The 19014-nt window shown below is 41.4% G+C and overlaps 1 protein-coding gene across 1 annotated transcript; it reads right to left on the bottom strand.

Moving 5' to 3' along the window:
• Positions 1-15492: 15492 nt before the first annotated feature.
• On the bottom strand, positions 15493-16948 carry LOC134881935 (E3 SUMO-protein ligase ZBED1-like). The gene is made up of 2 exons (XM_063909545.1): positions 16239-16948; positions 15493-16061 (listed from the first exon to the last, which is right to left on the bottom strand). Exons 1-2 carry the CDS (start codon positions 16674-16676, stop codon positions 15657-15659), a joined length of 843 nt encoding a protein of 280 aa, XP_063765615.1. The 5' UTR covers positions 16677-16948; the 3' UTR covers positions 15493-15656.
• Positions 16949-19014: the final 2066 nt, after the last annotated feature.

The following is a 19014-nucleotide window of genomic DNA, read 5'->3' as shown; positions in this document are numbered from 1 at the left end:
ATACCGCGCACTTTTGCTGCTTCAAAGACCACTGGAAGAAACACCCACGAAAACTGGAATCTGTTGAGGTTGTTGCCATTTATAATTGGAGACTTGATACCAGAGGCAGAACCTGCTTTGCATATGCTTGATTTAAAAGAAATTGTTGAACTCTCTATTGCCCCTGTTCATAATCAAGAGACTATTGCTTACCTGGACTGTAAAATTCTAGAACAGAGAGATAGATTTTTGGAGCTTTTCCCTACAAATCTGTTATCAAAACATCACTATCTTGAACATTATCCTCAAATGATTGAATGTTTTGGACCTTTAGTTGGTTAATGGACCATGAGGTTTGAGGCAAAGCACAGTTTCTTCAAGCAAGTTGCTCGTCACACCAATTGCTTCAAGAATGTACCACTCACATTGACAGTCAAACATCAGCAAATGATTGCATATCATATCACTGCATCCAACCTTAAATCCACATTGGAAGTGTCAAGTGTTTCCATCCTTCCTGTGGATGTACTGAACTAGGAAGTAGTGTTACGACTCAGGCAGAAATACTCCACTATTAACGAAATACATCTTGAAAAGTACGCAACCCTTAAAGGAATCGCCTACAGAGTGGGCATGCTCATTCGTTATGGCTCAACTGGTGGTCTAATGATTTTGCTGAAGTAATTAAAATATACATTGTTGGAAACAGTGTGAGCCTTGCTGTAAGGGTATTGTGTGCATGGTATCATGAGCACTTCAGAGCATATGAATGGACCACCTCTACGAATAGAGAGGTTGCCCTCGTTGATGTTGAAAACCTGTTGATGCTTATCCACCCTGTGACTACACTGTGGGTGTAAGGCGGATGGTTTAAAAAGGTTTTTTCTTTTATATACAATTTTACTTAAAAAGTTTATAGTACATCAACCTTCTTCTTGCAGGTTTTTTACACTAACCATAACTATTATACTTGTGCATACATAATTTGTGCAAAGTCTTGGTAAAAATGTAATGTCCTTTTGAAATATTGAATATGCGTGAGGACATTGAGCTCAAAAGAGATTATATCCTGAAAAGTCTGTGTGCCTGCCTGAATGAGGACAGAAACAGTCTCATCAAGGAGTATCTGGTAAGTCATCTGATGTTTGTATTAAAGGTACATAAGAATCTGTTGATTAGCGTATAATCGCTTAGACTTAAGTTGGTTATCTTCATTACCCTATAATTATTGTGTCTTTCTCCACATGGGAGCGTGTACGTGCCGCCATGTTTTTACAGTAGCACAGAACAGACAAACTTAATGGCCATACACGTTTTTATACAGAGTATAGAGGCCTGCTAGAAAAGCCTTAGTTATTGAGCTATAACATATTGTACTATAGGCAAGGGAAGGCAAGTTTATTTATATAGCACCTTTCAACACAAGGCAATTCAAAGTGCTTTACAAACATGAAAGACATTAAGAGCATTTAGAAGTAGTACAGTATAAACACATTATAAAAAGGCATTCAAAAACAGTCATTTAAGAGCAAAGATAATGAAATAAACACAACAGGTATAATATACATGAATAAAAGTCACAGTGCAGAATAAAAGTTACAGTGCAATGTTAGATAAGAACAGTTCAATTAAAAGCAGCAGCAAAAATAAATGTTTTCAGTCTGGATTTAAAAGTAGTAAGAGTAGCAGCGGCCCTGCAGGGTTCTGGGAGTTTGTTCCAGATATTTGGAGCATAATAACTGAACGCTGCTTCTCCTTTTTTAGTTCTAAGTCTGGGGACAGAAAGTTGACCCTTCCCAGAAGACCTGAGAGTTCTGGATGGTTCATAATGTAGCAGGAGATCAGAAAGGTATTTTGGGGCTAAACCATTCAATGCTTTATAAACCAGCAGCAGAAATTTGAAATCTATTATTTGACAGACAGGAAGCCAGTGTAAAGACCTCAGAACTGGAGTGATGTGATCCACTCTCTTAGTGTAAAGACTTCAGAACTGGATTGATGTGATCCACTCTCTTAGTGTAAAGACTTCAGAACTGGAGTGATGTGATCCACTCTCTTAGTGTAAAGACTTCAGAACTGGAGTGATGTGATCCACTCTCTTAGTGTAAAGACTTCAGAACTGGAGTGATGTGATCCAATCTCTTAGTGTTAGTGAGGACTCGAGCCGCAGCGTTCTGAATCACCTGCAGCTTTCTAATGGATTTCTGAGTGAGACCTGTAAAGACACCATTACAGTAGTCCATTCTACTGAAGATAAAAGCATGGACAAGTTTTTCCAGCTCCTGCTGTGACATTAGTCCTTTAATCTGCATATGTTCTTCAGGCAATAGTAGGCGGACTTAGTGACTGTTTTAATGTGACTGTTGAAGTTCAGGTCAGAGTCCATGACTACACCTAGATTTCTAGCGTTTGCTGTTGTTTTGAACATTGCTGACTGAAGCTCATCACTGACTTTTTGTCGTTCCTCCTTTGTTCCAAAAACAAGGACCTCGGTTTTGTCTTTGTTTAATTGGAGAAAGTTCTGACTCATCCAGTCATTGATTTGTTCAATGCACTTACTCGGTGTTTTAATTGGAGCATAGTCTCCTGGTGAAATTACAAAATGTGTGTATCATCTGCATAGCTATGGTAACTTGTTTTGTTGCTTTTCATTATCTGAGCCAGTGGTAGCATGTAGATATTAAAGAGAAGAGGCCCCAAGATGGAACCTTGAGGAACCCCGAACGACGAAGTGTTTCCTGGTAATATACTACACATTGAACCTTTTTAAACTTGCTATGTTTATGTTTTCGCAATATTCAATGATCTTGTTTTCTGCCTTTTTTTTAGAATGTCAGCTATGAGGAAGCCGAGAGTGCTATCCCCCAGACAACCATGGGGCTCTATGTGATCCGTAAGGAGGGCGCTAATGAAGAGGAAGGGCCAGAGGCTGTAGGAATGGTCATCGAGGGTGTGGAACTTCAATAAAATCTACAAAGTGTTTCGTTTGGATGGGCCATGCTTTTGGGGACAATTTACAGTCCCAACTTGAGCTATCCGCAGGGGCTCAAGTTCACTTTGGAGTTTCTACAGAAAGTGTTGATGAACTTGGATGGCAACAAGCTATCCGCAAAGGTTCAAAGCCTTAAAATCAAAATGCTTCAGTGGGCTGTTCTTATTGGACAATATACGTTTGAGTTAAATACTACTTGTGGTGGTTGAAGTAGGACATTTTAAACACTGGGAAAGTTTTTTTTTGGCACATTTTGTTTGAACAGCATTTTGGTGAAGAAAAATGTTCTTTGACATGTTCAATAAGATTGCATTGTCTTTTGTCGTTGCAATAGATGAGAGAGCGAAGGAGATGTTCTTATGGTCATAAACCTCTCATCGACTCACCACTTAAAATGCTACTATTCCAAGTGAGATTCCTTTGTGAAAGTGTTTTGAATGGACAAATGTGATGTTCCTAAAAGTTGATGTTGAATTTGAACAGTTCTGTGTTAATACCAAATATTTAACATGTTGCACTGTTGAATTTGATTCCACTGCTTTATGAAAGTGTCAGGTGTGGAGCAGCTCGTAGCTTAACTGGTTACAAACTTGATCCAGGGGACTGCAGTTGCCTCCTGTTTATTCAAGACTATTATGTTCTTATATTATATTTTTTAAAAGTATTCTTGCTGTAAAAACGACTGACTATTCAGTGTTTGCAATGTGGTTGTGAAAACATTGTGAAATGTTTAAGGTTTAGGCAACAGCGCTGTTACAGATGTGAGCAGTTTTTAAACAGTTCCGTTAAACCTTGGAAATCTATTCTTGTATGTGCATATATGATTTAGCTGCAGAATGATGCATATGAAAAGCATTAAAAATGTCCCTTAACCTTTATGTGCAATAAGTGAATCAACACATTAGGTTTATTTAAAATATCCCTTAACGTAACATGACCTAATTGAATAAATACATAAACTGTATGTAACATTTGGCATTAATTGCATTAATCTGATCGAACAGTTACTACTTAAGTCAACGTAATGGAAAAACATAGCATTGAATGTGAGTATTTAAATTAATTCTACCTGATACAATTTAATAAGTAATTAAAATACTTAAAGTCAAAGCTTTTTGGCTTAATTGTTTTTTTGAGTGCAGAGTCATCCGAACATTTCTGCAGTTGGCATGACTCTGAGTTGTATTTAAAGTCAGTGGTGTATAAGGTGAACAGGAAAGGAGACAGCACAGTTCCCTGTGGGGCTCCTGTACTACCAACCACCACATCAGACAAGACACTGCCCAGCCGCACATATTGTGGCCTGTCGGTGAGGTAGCTGATGATCCAGGAGATGGTGGACGTGTCTACCCTCATAGCCTGTAGCTTGTCACTCAGTAGCCGTGGCTGGATCGTGTTGAATGCACTGGAGAAATCAAAGAAGGTGATTCTCACAGTGCATCCCGATCCATCCAGGTACTAGTGAGCATGCTGCAGCAGTTAGATAATAGCATCGTCCAACCCTAAGCGAGGCTGGTAGGCAAATTGCAGAGGGTCTAGAAATTATATCACCTGCAGTCTGAGATGGGACAAGACCAGTCTCTCCAGCACCTTCATCACATGAGATGTGAGAGCTACTGGCCGATAGTCATTGAACCCAGAAGGAGTCGTCTTTTTAGGGACAGGAACAACGCAGGACGTCTTCCACAGCACCAGGATGGTCTCCAGGTGCAGGCTCAGGTTGAACATGTGTTGAAGAACAGGAGAAAGCTGGCTGGCGCAGGTCTTCAGAACCCTGGGGCTGATACCGTCAGGGCCTGCAGATTTGCCTTGGTGTAGTTTCTCCAGCTGTCTCTTCACTCGGCCTGTGGGTACAGTGACGCGGGGGAAGGGGTTTGATGTCACAGTAGCAGGAAGGCCCATCAGGGGTGAGGAGGTAGAGTTCAGAGTGCTCAGTAGGGGGGGGGGGGCTGAACATTTGAAGAAGGTGTTCAACTCGTGTTCACCCTCTCCAGGGTGCCGATCGTCAGTCTGTCTCTCCCTTTGAACCACGTGATGGCCTTCATTCCAGTCCACACATCCTTGCTATTGTAGATAGATAGATCGATAGAATCGGAGGATGAAACCCTCTTTATTAGTCACATACATGCACACAGCAGAGCACACAAAGTGAAATTGGTCCTCTGCATTTAACCCATCCTAGTACTAGGGATTGGAGGTGTCCGGTGCCTTGCTCAAGGGCACCACAGCAGGGCCTAGGAGGTGAACTGGGACCTCTCCAAGTAGCAGTCAACCTTTCATATTTCAAGTCTGATCGGGGACTTGATCCGGCAACCCTATGATTCCCAGTCCAAGCCCCTACTGACTGAGCCACTGCTTGGCCTCCAGCTTCTTCCTGTAGGAATCCTTGCTCAGCCTTAGCCCTCAGGTCGTGCTCGATGCTCCTCAGCAATGACTTGTCCCCAGACTTGAACGCTTCATTCTCCTTGTTTGAAAGCTGTTTCAGGTCACTTGTAATCCAGGGTTTATTGTTGGGGAAGCAGTGAACAGTTTTTGCTGGCAATGTTGTTTGCTCACAGAAGTTTATGTAATCGGTGATGCAGTCGGTCATGTTGTTGATGTCCTCTCCATGTGGCACACAAAGCACATCCCAGTCCGTGGTCTCGAAGCAGTCCTGTAGAGCAGGGGTGTCCAAAGCCTAAATAAATATGTGAAGAAAATAAACTAAATAAAAGATTGGAGAAGTAGGAAAAAAAAGACAATATATCAATAAATCACAGGGAGCTGCAGCAACAGGCTGCCACCTAGCACGGTGCCAAATAGCAAGTCTTTTTGGAACTGAAGAAGTGTTTTTGGAACAGTACCATCCAAAATAACCTTGAGCGGGAATAATCTCAAACCATGGCATAACCTTTATGTAATTATAAATTGTAGTCGTTTCTGATGATCAAATTTGCCATCAAACTTCCTGCCCTTCAGCCTTTTTGTAGAGCCTCACAAGTATCTCTTTTAAACACATGTATCAATGACATTTTTATATTTTTATAATGAATGACACTATTTGAATTTTTATTTTCAGTCAAACTATTTAAGTACTTCACACATGAAAATATATAAAGGCATTTAATAATGGGGTGTGCATATGTGTTGCAGAACTGTATCAATCCACACAAAAGGTAAAGTAAAAAAGTCAAAATATCTGAAGTTAATCCCTATTGTGATAAATGCCAAAAGGCTGAAGCTTCTCTTATTCATATGAGCTGGTCCTGCACTCGCCTTAGCATGTACTGGATGGATATTTCTTCTATCACAGGTTTTCAGTACTGAACTGGAACCAAACCCTCTGACTGCATAAGATACTGTAGCTTGTCCTACTCATTGACAGTGGCTGACAGAAATAATGTCTTGCATTACACAAAAAAAAAAATCAGATATTCACTTCTATACTCAACAGGAGATGTGTTGTAATTTGACCATAGATTCAGGAAGCACCCATCATTTCCCTTTGGCTGTGATGGAGAGAAGCACATGGTCAAGTGTGTTTTTTTTTTTCACAATAAACCATGTTCTGCTCATCAAAGTACATTTTTAACATGTCGGGTATAATAAATGTTCAGTCAAAGCAAAAGTATCCAGCTCCGAAAAGATGTATCATACATGTTGGTTATTCAGCAGGGTCTAAAACCATGTGAATCATTTAGCTAAAGATTAGTAGGAAGGACTAAGTGGCTGTGGGGCAAAGTGAGCCACATGCTGTGGGGTTAACTGAGCCAGTGGTTCAACTTAACCCCCAATGAGGCACTGAAGTTAAGTCTCTCTAGTATAAAATGCTATTTCAATGTAGCTTGGCTTATGAATTAGCAGACAACCAACATTCCTGTTGCAAACAACTCAGGTTTAGAAAAATGTAATTGGTCAATTTACCACCATTTAGCTCAGTTTACCCCTTAGATGGGGCAGGTTTATCCACAAGCCACTTTTCTTTGAGAAGTCATATTTTCATGGCCCTTTGGGAGGGATGCATTTTTATCATTTTGATTGACAGTTTTTTTTCATGTGACTTCTATCTCTTTTTTCTTCTCCTAGAGGAAAAGCTAAGTACAAATTGGCTCATCTCACTTTACTCTCCCTTACAGTTAATTCACTATATGCATGGAACGTTACTTGGAACTTCCGCAAAAAAATATAAACCAGCTCATAAACTTACGGTGAGACGCTTGTTGTGGCGGCATATACACATTTGTGAGGTAACATAGCTATAAAAAAAGATTGTGTAAATAGCCTATTGTAGGCTATACCAATAGTTTTGATATAGTTGTTTTAGTTAGGCCTAGCCAAGTAGTCATTTACTGTAGAAAAAAGATGCAAAGGTTTAAATTTCAGCGCTGTGAGGGGACGACAGCTGAGCACTGTTGCGTCCCTCAGTGTTCGTCCTCAGCCATATTCAATTGGACCATTAGTTTCCACACTTTTCCCTCCGACGACCAACAACGGAAGAGATGGATCATCAATATTAGAAGAGCGAACCTAATAATCTCACACCATACTCGTGTATGTAGTCGACACTTTGTGTCAGAAGAAGTACCTAGCCGGCCAGGGACGCTGGAAGTAGTGGTGCTGCAGCACCCCCTGGTGAAGGACTATTGCAACACTGCAACACTGACTTAGTAAATTAATATTTTTTATTTTCAACTTTTTACTTTTCAAAATAAAAACATTAAGTTTCTACTTTTACATAATTGTGATATTTTTGTTTCCTGTAGCATAATATTGAATCTAGCTAATTTTTTGCTCTGTTGCGCTGCGTTTGGTGTGACGTCATCGTCACCGGGTGACGTCACGCAGTACCCCCAACTCTGAATGACTTCCAGCGTCACTGGAGCCGGCTGAAGTGGGAGGTAGGCGGAGACTTAAGCCTGGTGCAGTACCGGTGTTGTTCCCCTGGAACAATTACTCTCTTGGGGGGAGAAGGCTTGGGGTTTGGGAAGGAAAGAGAGACCCGAGTGTGGAGACTGGCGAAGATGTTGTGGCGCTATATGTGCCAACGACCACGACTACTGCCCATCTCCGGACCCCGCGTTTGTTGACCTCTCAGCAAAAACGAAAGCTTTCGGGAAGAAATTGTCCAGCTGAGGCAGCAGCTGGAGCAGCTGTATTACACTTTGGGCTACAGCCTTTTGCAGGCACTGACAGGGACATCCGTTTCTACACAAGGTATGTAGACCTACCTTTTTAATAGCCTTAATATAATATTTCTTGTCCTGTCCTTATTGCGTGTCCCTTTGCCCAACTTGACGGACAGCTAATAGCTTCAACAAATATCAGACGCAGAAGTAAAGTTCAGGCTTTTTACTTTGTCCTCAATCCAATAACGTGAAATCATTTTTGCAAAACAAAAATTTAACATAAAATCCACATCCCCAAATGTCTGCTAATGTAAGAAATATATGCATGACATTTCTACTATTTTCAGGTTTTCGTCTAATGACCACCTAATGCGGTTCTGGCAGCTCATTGAACCTTCGCTGCAATTTATGGTTCGAGTCACCAGAGCAAGAACAGGAGAGACTGACTCTGCAAAGCAAAGTGCTGCCATGGTATGTTATTACAATTTATTTGTGTGATTTTATCACATAACCAGTGGCGTTTTCTCCCGGAGGCCAAGGGAGGCGTGGCCTCCTCATTTATATTCGATAAAAAAATATCCATGAGTTGGGATTCATGACGCACATTTTAGGTTCCAAATATGCCGTGTTTAATTCCCTGATGTCATGTTTTTCTTTGAGCGAGCAAAACAGCGCCCCTATAGGTGAAATACTGCCATCTAAGGAGGCCCGTTTAACTTGGCCTCCACTACTACTAAGGGTTTTAGCCAATCAGATTGAAGCTCGGCTTGTCACCGAACGCTCATCAAGGTCAATCAAACTGTAAAAATTTAAAAAATGAGGAGGCTAGCTTGTACGTGCCTCCTACACTAATACGTAAGTACGTAACCACACACAACCATGCTGTTGCTAACCGTGAAGGAAGGTTAGAAAGTAAGAATGGATGGCGACGGAGACCCAGAGTTTTTTCTGAGAAACGATTTCACTAAACTACCGTTTGAAATTCAGTTAAAAATAAAACAGAAGGGTAGGTCCACTCCGAATCTCGACCTTACTCAGGGAAGAGCTAAAGGAAATACCCGGACGTTTTGTGAAGGGAACTATACGAGAACGGACTGGCTAACAGGGAGTGTAATGCTAAATTGTCTTTTCTGCTGGCCATGCCTCTTGTTTGACCGCTCCAGCACCTTGAACAACCCATGGACAACGACAGGATTTGTTGATCTGAAAAACCTCTCGCGGGGAATAGAGAGGCATTCAAAGTCCCGTGGTCATATAACATCCGAACTCAAACTCAAACTTTTTGGACGAGTGAGGATAGATGAGGCACTAGATCAAGCGGCTGCAATAAGTGTGTCAAGACATAACCAGCAGGTGGGGAAAAATCGTGCCATTTTAAAGAGACTGATTGTGGCTGTGGTGTACCTCGGATGCCAAGAGCAGGCATTCCGATCATGATGAGTCTGCTAGCTCTAGCAATAAGGGGAACTTTGTGGAACTTGTTAATTCTTTTGCTGAGTTTGATATTAACATGATGGAACACCTAGCCACTGCTACGACATTCGTGGGTATGTCAAGTACAATCCAAAATGAAATAATTGAGAGCATTGATCATGTCATTCAGGAGGAAATAAACAAGGAGATAAACACATGCGAATTCATAGCAGTCGAAGTAGATGACACCACGGACATATCTTGCAAGTGCCAGTTGACTGTCATCGTTCGCTACGTTAATGCCAAGGGTGAGATATGCGAGCGCTTTCTTGGTTTCTTTGATGTCAGTGCAAAAAGGGATGCTCAAGCCATAGCCGATGTGACAATGAGGGCAATTGCAAACTACAGTCCTGAGACAAAGCTCATCTGTCAAACGTATGATGGAGCGAGTTGCATGAGTGGACAACGCGGCGGGGTACAGGCCCTGGTCAAGACAAAATGCCCACACGCTTTGTTTATTCACTGCTATGCACATAAGCTGAATTTAGTTTTGGCTAAGGGGACAAGCAACGTTCAAGAATCAAAGCTCTTTTTCGCCGATCTCGACTGTTTCCACAACTTTTTCAGCCGTTCGAGTAAGCGGACATCTGTACTCGCTGACGTGGATAAAAGTGTACGCGTGCCTGGTGGAAGTACGACGCGGTGGAATTTCAAGAGCCGGGCTGTTCATGCAGTACATGAGGGGCGGACATCGTTGATGATCGCGTTTGACCGGATCGCGACTGAGCCTGGTTGGGATAACGATGCAGTCTCACAGAGCTCTTCTCTGAAACAGAAACTTAACGACTTTGATTTCATGTTCATGCTTGCGATTTTCCAAACAATTTTCGGCCTCACTGAACCATTGTTCCAGATACTCCAGAGCAAAACGCTGGACATCAGACAGTGTGATGAACGAGTGACCGGCACTCTGAATGCTTTGAAGGCTCTCCAAAGTACTGAAACATTCAGCCGCCTGTATGAGAACACAGTGCAGACTGTTGGCATACCCAACGAGCGACGCAAGCGAAGCCGCCCGGCCTGGAGGGATTTTGATGTAGGTGCCAGTATGGGTGGGGATCTAGCGGACACTGGCTCCACTGATTCTTATCGCCGCATTTTTTTTCAAATTCTGGATAACATTGTACAGCATATGACACTGAGATTCCAAGATATGATAAATCTGAGTTTCTTCCGTGTGCTGGATAATGCAGTGTTTAAGACTTACTCAGAATCAGGGTTCCCTAGCCGTGACATTTCTCAGTTGATTGAGACCTACCCAGTTTTTGACGAGCAGCGACTAAGAAATGAACTTCAGGTAATCTATGCGGATCCACTCTTTCACAAACCACCTGCTGAGCTGCTAACCATGCTCATAAAAGATGAACTGACCTCTTCTTTATCTGAGGTTTGCAAACTGCTGAGGCTGATGCTCACCATACCCGCTACAAGCACGTCTGCAGAGAGGTCATTTTCCTGCCTGAAAAGGATTAAAACCTTCCTAAGAAACAGTTGTGCACAGGTGAGACTTTCCCACTTGGCAAAGATATCAATGGAATCATCCATAATACGAGCACTGAGGTCCCATGGGGATCTGTATGACCGGGTCACAGATCATTTCGCCACCATTAAGGATAGGAGAATGGCATTTCTCTACAAATAGTGAGTAAGCTTACTTTATTTCTTTACGCAGTGTGACAGCCGAGGCTTTCACTTTAGCATGCTGCGGACAGCGGTGTGAACCCGTCAGAGACTTTTAGAATGTGAGGCCACCTGTAGGCTACAGTTCAGTGTATTATTGAGATTACAAATATGGGTGTAAGGTTTTGTGTTGTGTTGTGTTGTGTTTGTTTAAGCTTGTTGCGATATGGTGTCAATAAATAGCAGCAGCTGCAATCATTTGTCCTGATTTATTTATGCTACTTTTAGTCACATTGTTGACATGGGTATGACGTCATTCAGTAGCTTACGATCTCTCTGGCCTCCTCTGTAAAATTGGCCACGCACCGCTACTGCACATAACCATAAACAGTCATTCATTTCACAGTAATTGCCTATTCTATATTACGTTGTAGGAATATACAGCAAATGTAAGAACATTTAAAAAATATTTCTCATATATCTGATGAACTGTTCCTCATCCTGAACTACCTTGATCTTGGACTGAAGCAGAGGGACTTGGCTGACCGGTATGGTGTCCATCAGTCTATCGTCAGCATCATTCTGACCTGGAGCAGTTTTTTGTTCTGTGTTCTTAGCTCACAGAAGATTTGGATGTCTCAAGAAAAAATTAAAGAGCACTTGACAGCGGAGTTCCAAGATTACACTGACACTGCTGTAATTCTGGACTGTACAGAGCTCAGGTGCCAGCCACCAACATCTCCATGACTGCAGAGTGAGGTATACTCAAACTACAAGTCCCACAGTACCCTCAAGGGAATGATTGGCATGGCCCCCCATGGTGCTGTAACCTTTGTTTCTCCCCTCTTTGCCGGCTCATTGAGCGACAAGCAGATGTTTGTGCAGTCTGGCATACAGTGGGGCAAAAAAGTATTTAGTCAGCCACCAATTGTGCAAGTTCTCCCATTTAAAAAGATGAGAGAGGCCTGTAATTTTCATCATAGGTATACCTCAACTATGAGAGACAGAATGGGGGAAAAAATCCAGAAAATCACATTGTAGGATTTTTAAAGAATTTATTTTCAAATTATTGTGGAAAATAAGTATTTGGTCAATAACAAAAGTTCATCTCAATACTTTGTTATATACCCTTTGTTGGCAATGACAGAGGTCAAACGTTTTCTGTAAGTCTTCACCAGGTTTTCACACACTGTTGCTGGTATTTTGGCCCATTCCTCCATGCAGATCTCCTCTAAAGCAGTGATGTTTTGGGGCTGTCGCTGGGCAACACGGACTTTCAACTCCCTCCAAAGATTTTCTATGGGGTTGAGATCTGGAGACTGGCTAGGCCACTCCAGGACCTTGAAATGCTTCTTACGAAGCCACTCCTTCGTTGCCCTGGCGGTGTGTTTGGGATCATTGTCATGCTGAAAGACCCAGCCACGCTTCATCTTCAGTGCCCTTGCTGATGGAAGGAGGTTTTCACTCAAAATCTCACGATACATGGCCCCATTCATTCTTTCCTTTACATGGATCAGTCGTCCTGGTCCCTTTGCAGAAAAACAGCCCCAAAGCATGATGTTTCCACCCCCATGATTCACAGTAGGTATGGTGTTCTTTGGATGCAACTCTGCATTCTTTCTCCTCCAAACACGATGAGTTGAGTTTTTACCAAAAAGTTCTATTTTGGTTTCATCTGACCATATGACATTCTCCCAATCCTGTTCTGGATCATCCAAATGCCCTCTAGCAAACTTCAGACGGGCCTGGACATGTACTGGCTTAAGCAGGGGGACACGTCTGGAACTGCAGGATTTAAGTCCCTGGCGGCGTAGTGTGTTACTGATGGTAGCCTCTGTTACTTTGGTCCCAGCTCTCTGCAGGTCATTCACTAAGTCCCCCCGTGTGGTTCTGGGATCTTTGCTCACCGTTCTTGTGATCATTTTGACCCCACGGGGTGAGATCTTGCGTGGAGCCCCAGATGGAGGGAGATTAGCAGTGGTCTTGTATGTCTTCCATTTTCTAATAATTGCTCCCACAGTTGATTTCTTCACACCAAGCTGCTTACCTATTGCAGATTCAGTTTTCCCAGCCTGGTGCAGGTCTACAATTTTGTCTCTGGTCTCATTTGACAGCTCTTTGGTCTTGGCCATAGTGGAGTTTGGAGTATGACTGTTTGAGGTTGTGGACAGGTGTCTTTTATACTGATAGCGAGTTCAAAAAGGTGCCATTAATACAGGTAACGAGTGGAGGACAGAGGAGCCTCTTAAAGAAGAAGTTACAGGTCTGTGAGAGCCAGAAATCTTGCTTGTTTGTAGGTGACCAAATACTTATTTTACCGAGGAATTTACCAATTAATTCATTAAAAATCCTACAATGTGATTTCCTGGATTTATTTTTCTCATTCTGTCTCTCATAGTTGAGGTATACCTATGATAAAAATTACAGGCCTTTCTCATCTTTTTAAATGGGAGAACTTGCACAATTGGTGGCTGACTAAATACTTTTTTGCCCCACTGTACGTACTCTGTTTAGGCCAGATATGGCCATCATGGTGGACAGAGGCTTCCTTGTTGATGACTGTGTGCCCTGTAACGCCTGCATTTTTAGCTGGGAGACCTCAGATGATAGCACACGAGGTCAGGGAGACCCAGTCTATTGCGCACCTCAGAGTGTATGTAGAGCGACTAATTCGGAGACTGAAAAAGCAAAACAGTTTCGACACAGTCAACCGCCTTAATATGTTTGGGAACATTAACCAACTGTATGTAGTCGCTTGCCTCCTGTTAAACTACCAGAGTGGTCCACTTGTTAAAGCCTGGTCTAAGTAGAGGTGTCAGGATGAAGGTGGAGTGCTTAGCATTTAGTATTTAATAGTTATTTCAATCAGTTCAATCTCCAATCAGTTCAAACATATGTTTTGGTTCAGGATTTATTGTTCATCTTTACAAATTTATAAAATGTGGACCTGTGGAAAAGAACATGCCAGGATCCCATTGACTTACAAATTCAAAAGAGAAAGTGGAATTGGATTGGACACACCCTCTGAAAACCTGCCACAAACATCACCCGACAAGTCAATGGCCTATGCTCCCTAGAGGAGCTGAGGGCTAAAGTCAAGTAAGACACGTATATACCAACCATTACAAATAATATGTATTGTTCACTTTTACAATTGTGGCGCTTATGTTTCTTCACTTTCTAAAATGTATAGAAATTGTTATGTCATGTACATGTCACCAATAATTTATTGAATTACATATTTTCCTGTAAGTGTTACTCGGTGTGTGTGTTTTGAGGTTATAATTCATTAGTACTTAAATAGTATTGTATAACTGCTGTTTGTAATGACCACAATGAAATACACAATGGTTTTGGGAGCCATAAAGAAGAGCAGCTTGACAGTTAAACAAACTTAAGTTTATTTACTGAAAGTGTGAAACTGACAGGGAAAGGTACAGATCCCTCAGTGTGAAGTATATAGGAAATAACGGACATTTTCAAGCCAAAACCATTGGTAGGTAAGAGTAAAAGTAGTCAACTTTCTGTTTGATTGTTCTTATGACTCCCTCATCTCTGGGATTTCTTTGAATGAAGATGTCGTCTTCGGCGTAGACAACAAAATCGCACCACTTCAAACCAGTGACGAGTAGTTGGCCCTGTACCTGCCAGTAGTATGTGTGACTGCTTGAGCTGTAACACTCCATCAGAGACCCTAAGGTAGGCAGTCTACATAGTTTCTCACATTTGGGCACTTCACTTCTAGCATTCCAGACACAGGTTCAGCTTAAGGGTCATACACCAACTAGGGCTGAACGATTTTAAGAAAAAATTGAAATTGCGATTTTTCTGGCAGAGATTGCGATTTCGATTTCAACCACGATTTTTTTTATTTAAACAAGTTTCAGTGTAACAACAAAGTGGAGCAAAAAAAGAAGTCTTACCTTAAAAGTAGTGCAAAATGGCTCAAAGGAGCTAGCTTATGAACATCAACATCAGCAGCAGTTACAGATATTCAACCCATGTATTCAGAAACCTGTGCTTCTTCTTCAAATAAAGTGGCAAGAGGAAGTGAAATGTAAAGGTAGTAGAAATAAATAATAATAATAATAATAATAATAATAATAATAATAATAATAATAACAATAATAATAATAATAATAATAATAATAATAATAACAATAATAATAATAATAATAATAATAATAATAATAATAATAATAATAACAATAATAATAATAATAATAATAATAATAATAATAATAATAATAATAATAATAATAACAATAATAATAATAATAATAATAATAATAATTTAAAAAGTTGAAATGACCCTACATTTTCCTCATCAACAAAAGATGTCCAACTGGTTCCATTATTTAACATCTAGTCTGTAAACAAAAGATAAGTAAAAAAGAGTGAACACCTTTTTTAATGGAACAAAGACATGTCAGGGTAAGGTGCAGAAGAACAACAACAAAAATCAATAAATCTTCCCCTTCATCCCTTCAGAGATTTTTGGCCAAGAAAACCAACATGTCAACCTTTGCTGGCTTCAGACTTGCACGCTGACATGTGACAATATTGCCACTGGCACTGAACAGTCTCTCTGATGGTGCACTCGTTGCTGGTATGCAAAGGTACTTACGAGCCAACTTGCTAAGCCATGGGAAGTTGACATTGTGCACCCTCCACCAGGCCAGTGGATCTTGCTCTCCATCAATGGTAGGAGTTATGAGGTAGTTGTCCAGTTCTGCTTTAATGGTATCCTCCAACTGCACAGTAGAGGAAGCAGGGACCACCTTGGTCTTGAAAAAGCTGCCCAGTGACCGCTTTCGCTTTGTAGAGGTGGATGGTGGTTCTTCTTCTGCACTCAGGGGCATGGGATGGGTTGTGACACAAGCCCTCTGCTCCTGCAACACACAGTAATAAGAGGCATCAATGTTTTGCTATCAGTTGTGATTAAGACCAACAAGGCATTTTGTCTAAAAGTTTAAAATGTCAGTAGAGTATAGTTCAAAAATTAAAAATTAAAAACACAAATACAACTTTGTTTTATTTTGAAACAACAAAGAAAAAGGAAAGCTTACCTTTTGTGCCACCTGTTCCATTTCCATCTTCACTCTGTCTTTGATGTATGGGACATTCTTTTCACTTATGTAGCTCTTCTTGAATCTTGGATCAAGGAAGGATGTGATGTCCAAGAGCTCCTGTGTCACTGGGTCGCTGTATTTCTCTTCAATGTAGTGGAGAGCTCTTGATTTGATCTCCTTGGTGAGATTCGTGTCCTGGTCAGTTTCAGGAAGCATGGGTGATCTGAGGAGATGGAGCACTGGCTTCAGGTATGACACGCTTACGTAGTCCTCACCTGAGAGGGCGTCTGTGAACTCCTGAAGAGGACCGAGGGCATTGTTTACAGATTCAAGGACATCTGTGTCTTGCCAAGTGGGGACCAGGTGCCACGTCTTCCTGTCTTCAGACAGAACCTGGCACAGTGCCTTGCTCTGCTCCAACACCCTCCCAATCATTTTCTGCCGGGAGCCCCATCGTGTCGGACATTCAGTGACCAGTGACTGTTGAGGTAGGTTCAAGTCTTGCTGTGCCTGTTTTAGTGCCGCCTTCTTCTTCCAGCTGTGAGTGAAGACCGCAACCAGCTGCTTGCAAAGTCCTGTGGCCCGTTTGATTCTTTGCTCATCTTTGACAGCATTTTCTGGGGGAAAACATTACATGTATTACAGTATGAAAAGCCATAAGGATAGCTCATAACACAGTATTCATAACATACCATTGATTACATCTGTTGTCATGTATTTAGTTCAATGACGTTTTTTTTAGCAGCAGACTTCAGGTGGTACTACCACAGTAAGTTATTGCCCATAAATTAATTTGTAATTGGTAATTAATGTACAAGCAAAAAATATGCTTCTTAGATATTCCACTAAAAACCAAAAAATCATTTAATCTGTATAGTGGCATCAGCTGATGTTGCACCACCCTGACATGTGCTACTACTAAAACACGTTAGCCGTTTATTGTACCAAAAACACGTTTCCCCCTCGCACCGAAACACACATTACATGGCCTCACTAATCCCTAATCCTTAAAACGTGCACACACACACACACAACACACACACACACACACACACACACACACACACACACACACACACACACACACACACACACACACACACACACACACACACACACACAAATCAGCAAAATTACACGTCACTGACCCATTAGTAAGGGCTTCAAAAATAGGGGAGACCGCCTTGCATCTCTCTGTTCCTTGGCAATCCGCAGTTAAACAGAAGCAAGTGGTATGTGGACAAGTTTTTGGTGGACTCCATGCTGGAAGGTGATAGGAGAGAACACTCCCTTCTTGTGATTTTCCAAAGGCACTGTCCACCAACGGTACATTCCCTGCTATTCCCATAGTTGTTATAAGCGGAGCAGTTTCCCTTGCCATGCCTTGGTAAACCTCATTCACCCGCAGAACTGACATGTCTGGAAGGGCACAGGTCAGTTCACAGGCCCCTTTGTACAAGTTACTCCTGGAAACATACATATAACTTAACAGTTAGTTAGACTGTTTATTATTATTATCATAAATGCTTTCCATGTCAAATTCTAATTCCGTGTTAAGTAGCTCTGCTTTACAGGGACGTTGTGTGTCTGTGTATGGACATTCAATGCAATTAGAGGTTAATGTAAAGTGCAGATCACAATGATCATAAACTAGTCTAAAAATACAAAGTACACATTTTTAATACATGTAGCAGAAATACTACCCATTCCTACAAATTACCTTTTACCTTTGGCCAATCTTCTCTATGGGCCTAGCTGACTACACCACCATCTCATTCGTCGGACCAGGCTTAAAGCCCTGTAAACGAATGTTGTATAAGAATTTATTTACTTTGTGTACAGTTTAGTTTAGTTCATATGATCACATATTGTCATATGAAAGGATGCTATATGTTCAGCCTTATTGAAAGTTAAACAAGGAACAAGACTTACATGACATAATGGGATAATTGTAATAGTGTTGGAAACATCACCTGGGTTCTGGGTCTGTGCCACTGCTGCTCAGATCCTGTGCAGCTGTGAGTAGGGGGGACAGCCGTTGCTCCCTGCTGGCTGTAATGTGAGGTCTGGTAAAGCAATGCTGCAATATGATTGCATAGTGCAAGCCCTGCCACACACAAGCATTGATGGGCCAACAGCTCCACAGGTTTACAGTCTTTGAGAACAACCTGTAAAAGACATTGATATGGATTGATAATGTAACCTGATGTGTTTTGAGGTTCAGGTAAATATAGAGTGGCTGTGATATTACTGAAATAAAAATGTATTAATGGAATAATGTGGGTTCACACTGTAGCTAGTGATATGTTTTAGCCTCACTGTGTACAATGTCAAAGGCTGGCCACCTTACTGTCTCTACTCTCTGGCAATCCTGATCTGTGTCCCATATGTCTACTACACACTGAACCTAGATGGTGTACCATGTGCTATTCAGCAAAATACAAGTTACAGCAGTAGGCTGTAGGTCCAAACAGTATAGTCACTATCTATTCTCCAGACTGTAATATACTAGCAAATATCATTTTCATTCCCAGAAAGAAGAGACTTTTAACATTATTACTTTGAACCTTCTCTCATTCTCCTACACTCAAGTTGTGAGGTCTCTCATTTTTCCTCGTCAACTTGAAGCAGCTTGCCCTCACAGACACCTCTTCTCATTCTTGTCAGACTGAGAAACAGAAGCAACAAATTCAACAACAACAAAGACATAGCAACACACAACTTTATGTTAATGCATATCTATACATTTCAATGCTGCCAACGGTAGTTATAT

The sequence above is a fragment of the Eleginops maclovinus genome, chromosome 19, assembly GCF_036324505.1.
Source record: "Eleginops maclovinus isolate JMC-PN-2008 ecotype Puerto Natales chromosome 19, JC_Emac_rtc_rv5, whole genome shotgun sequence".
Lineage (NCBI taxonomy): Eukaryota > Metazoa > Chordata > Actinopteri > Perciformes > Eleginopidae > Eleginops > Eleginops maclovinus.
This window is presented reverse-complemented; position numbering and strand designations above follow the sequence as displayed.

What these genes read in the sequence shown, in the direction of transcription:
- LOC134881935 (XM_063909545.1), bottom strand. Translation starts at nt 16,676, where the DNA reads ATGATTGGGAGGGTGTTGGAGCAGAGCAAGGCACTGTGCCAGGTTCTG. An exon ending in TGGAACAGGTGGCACAAAAG is followed by an intron (nt 16,062 to 16,238) that starts GTAAGCTTTCCT and finishes TGTGTGTTGCAG; the next exon opens with GAGCAGAGGGCTTGTGTCAC.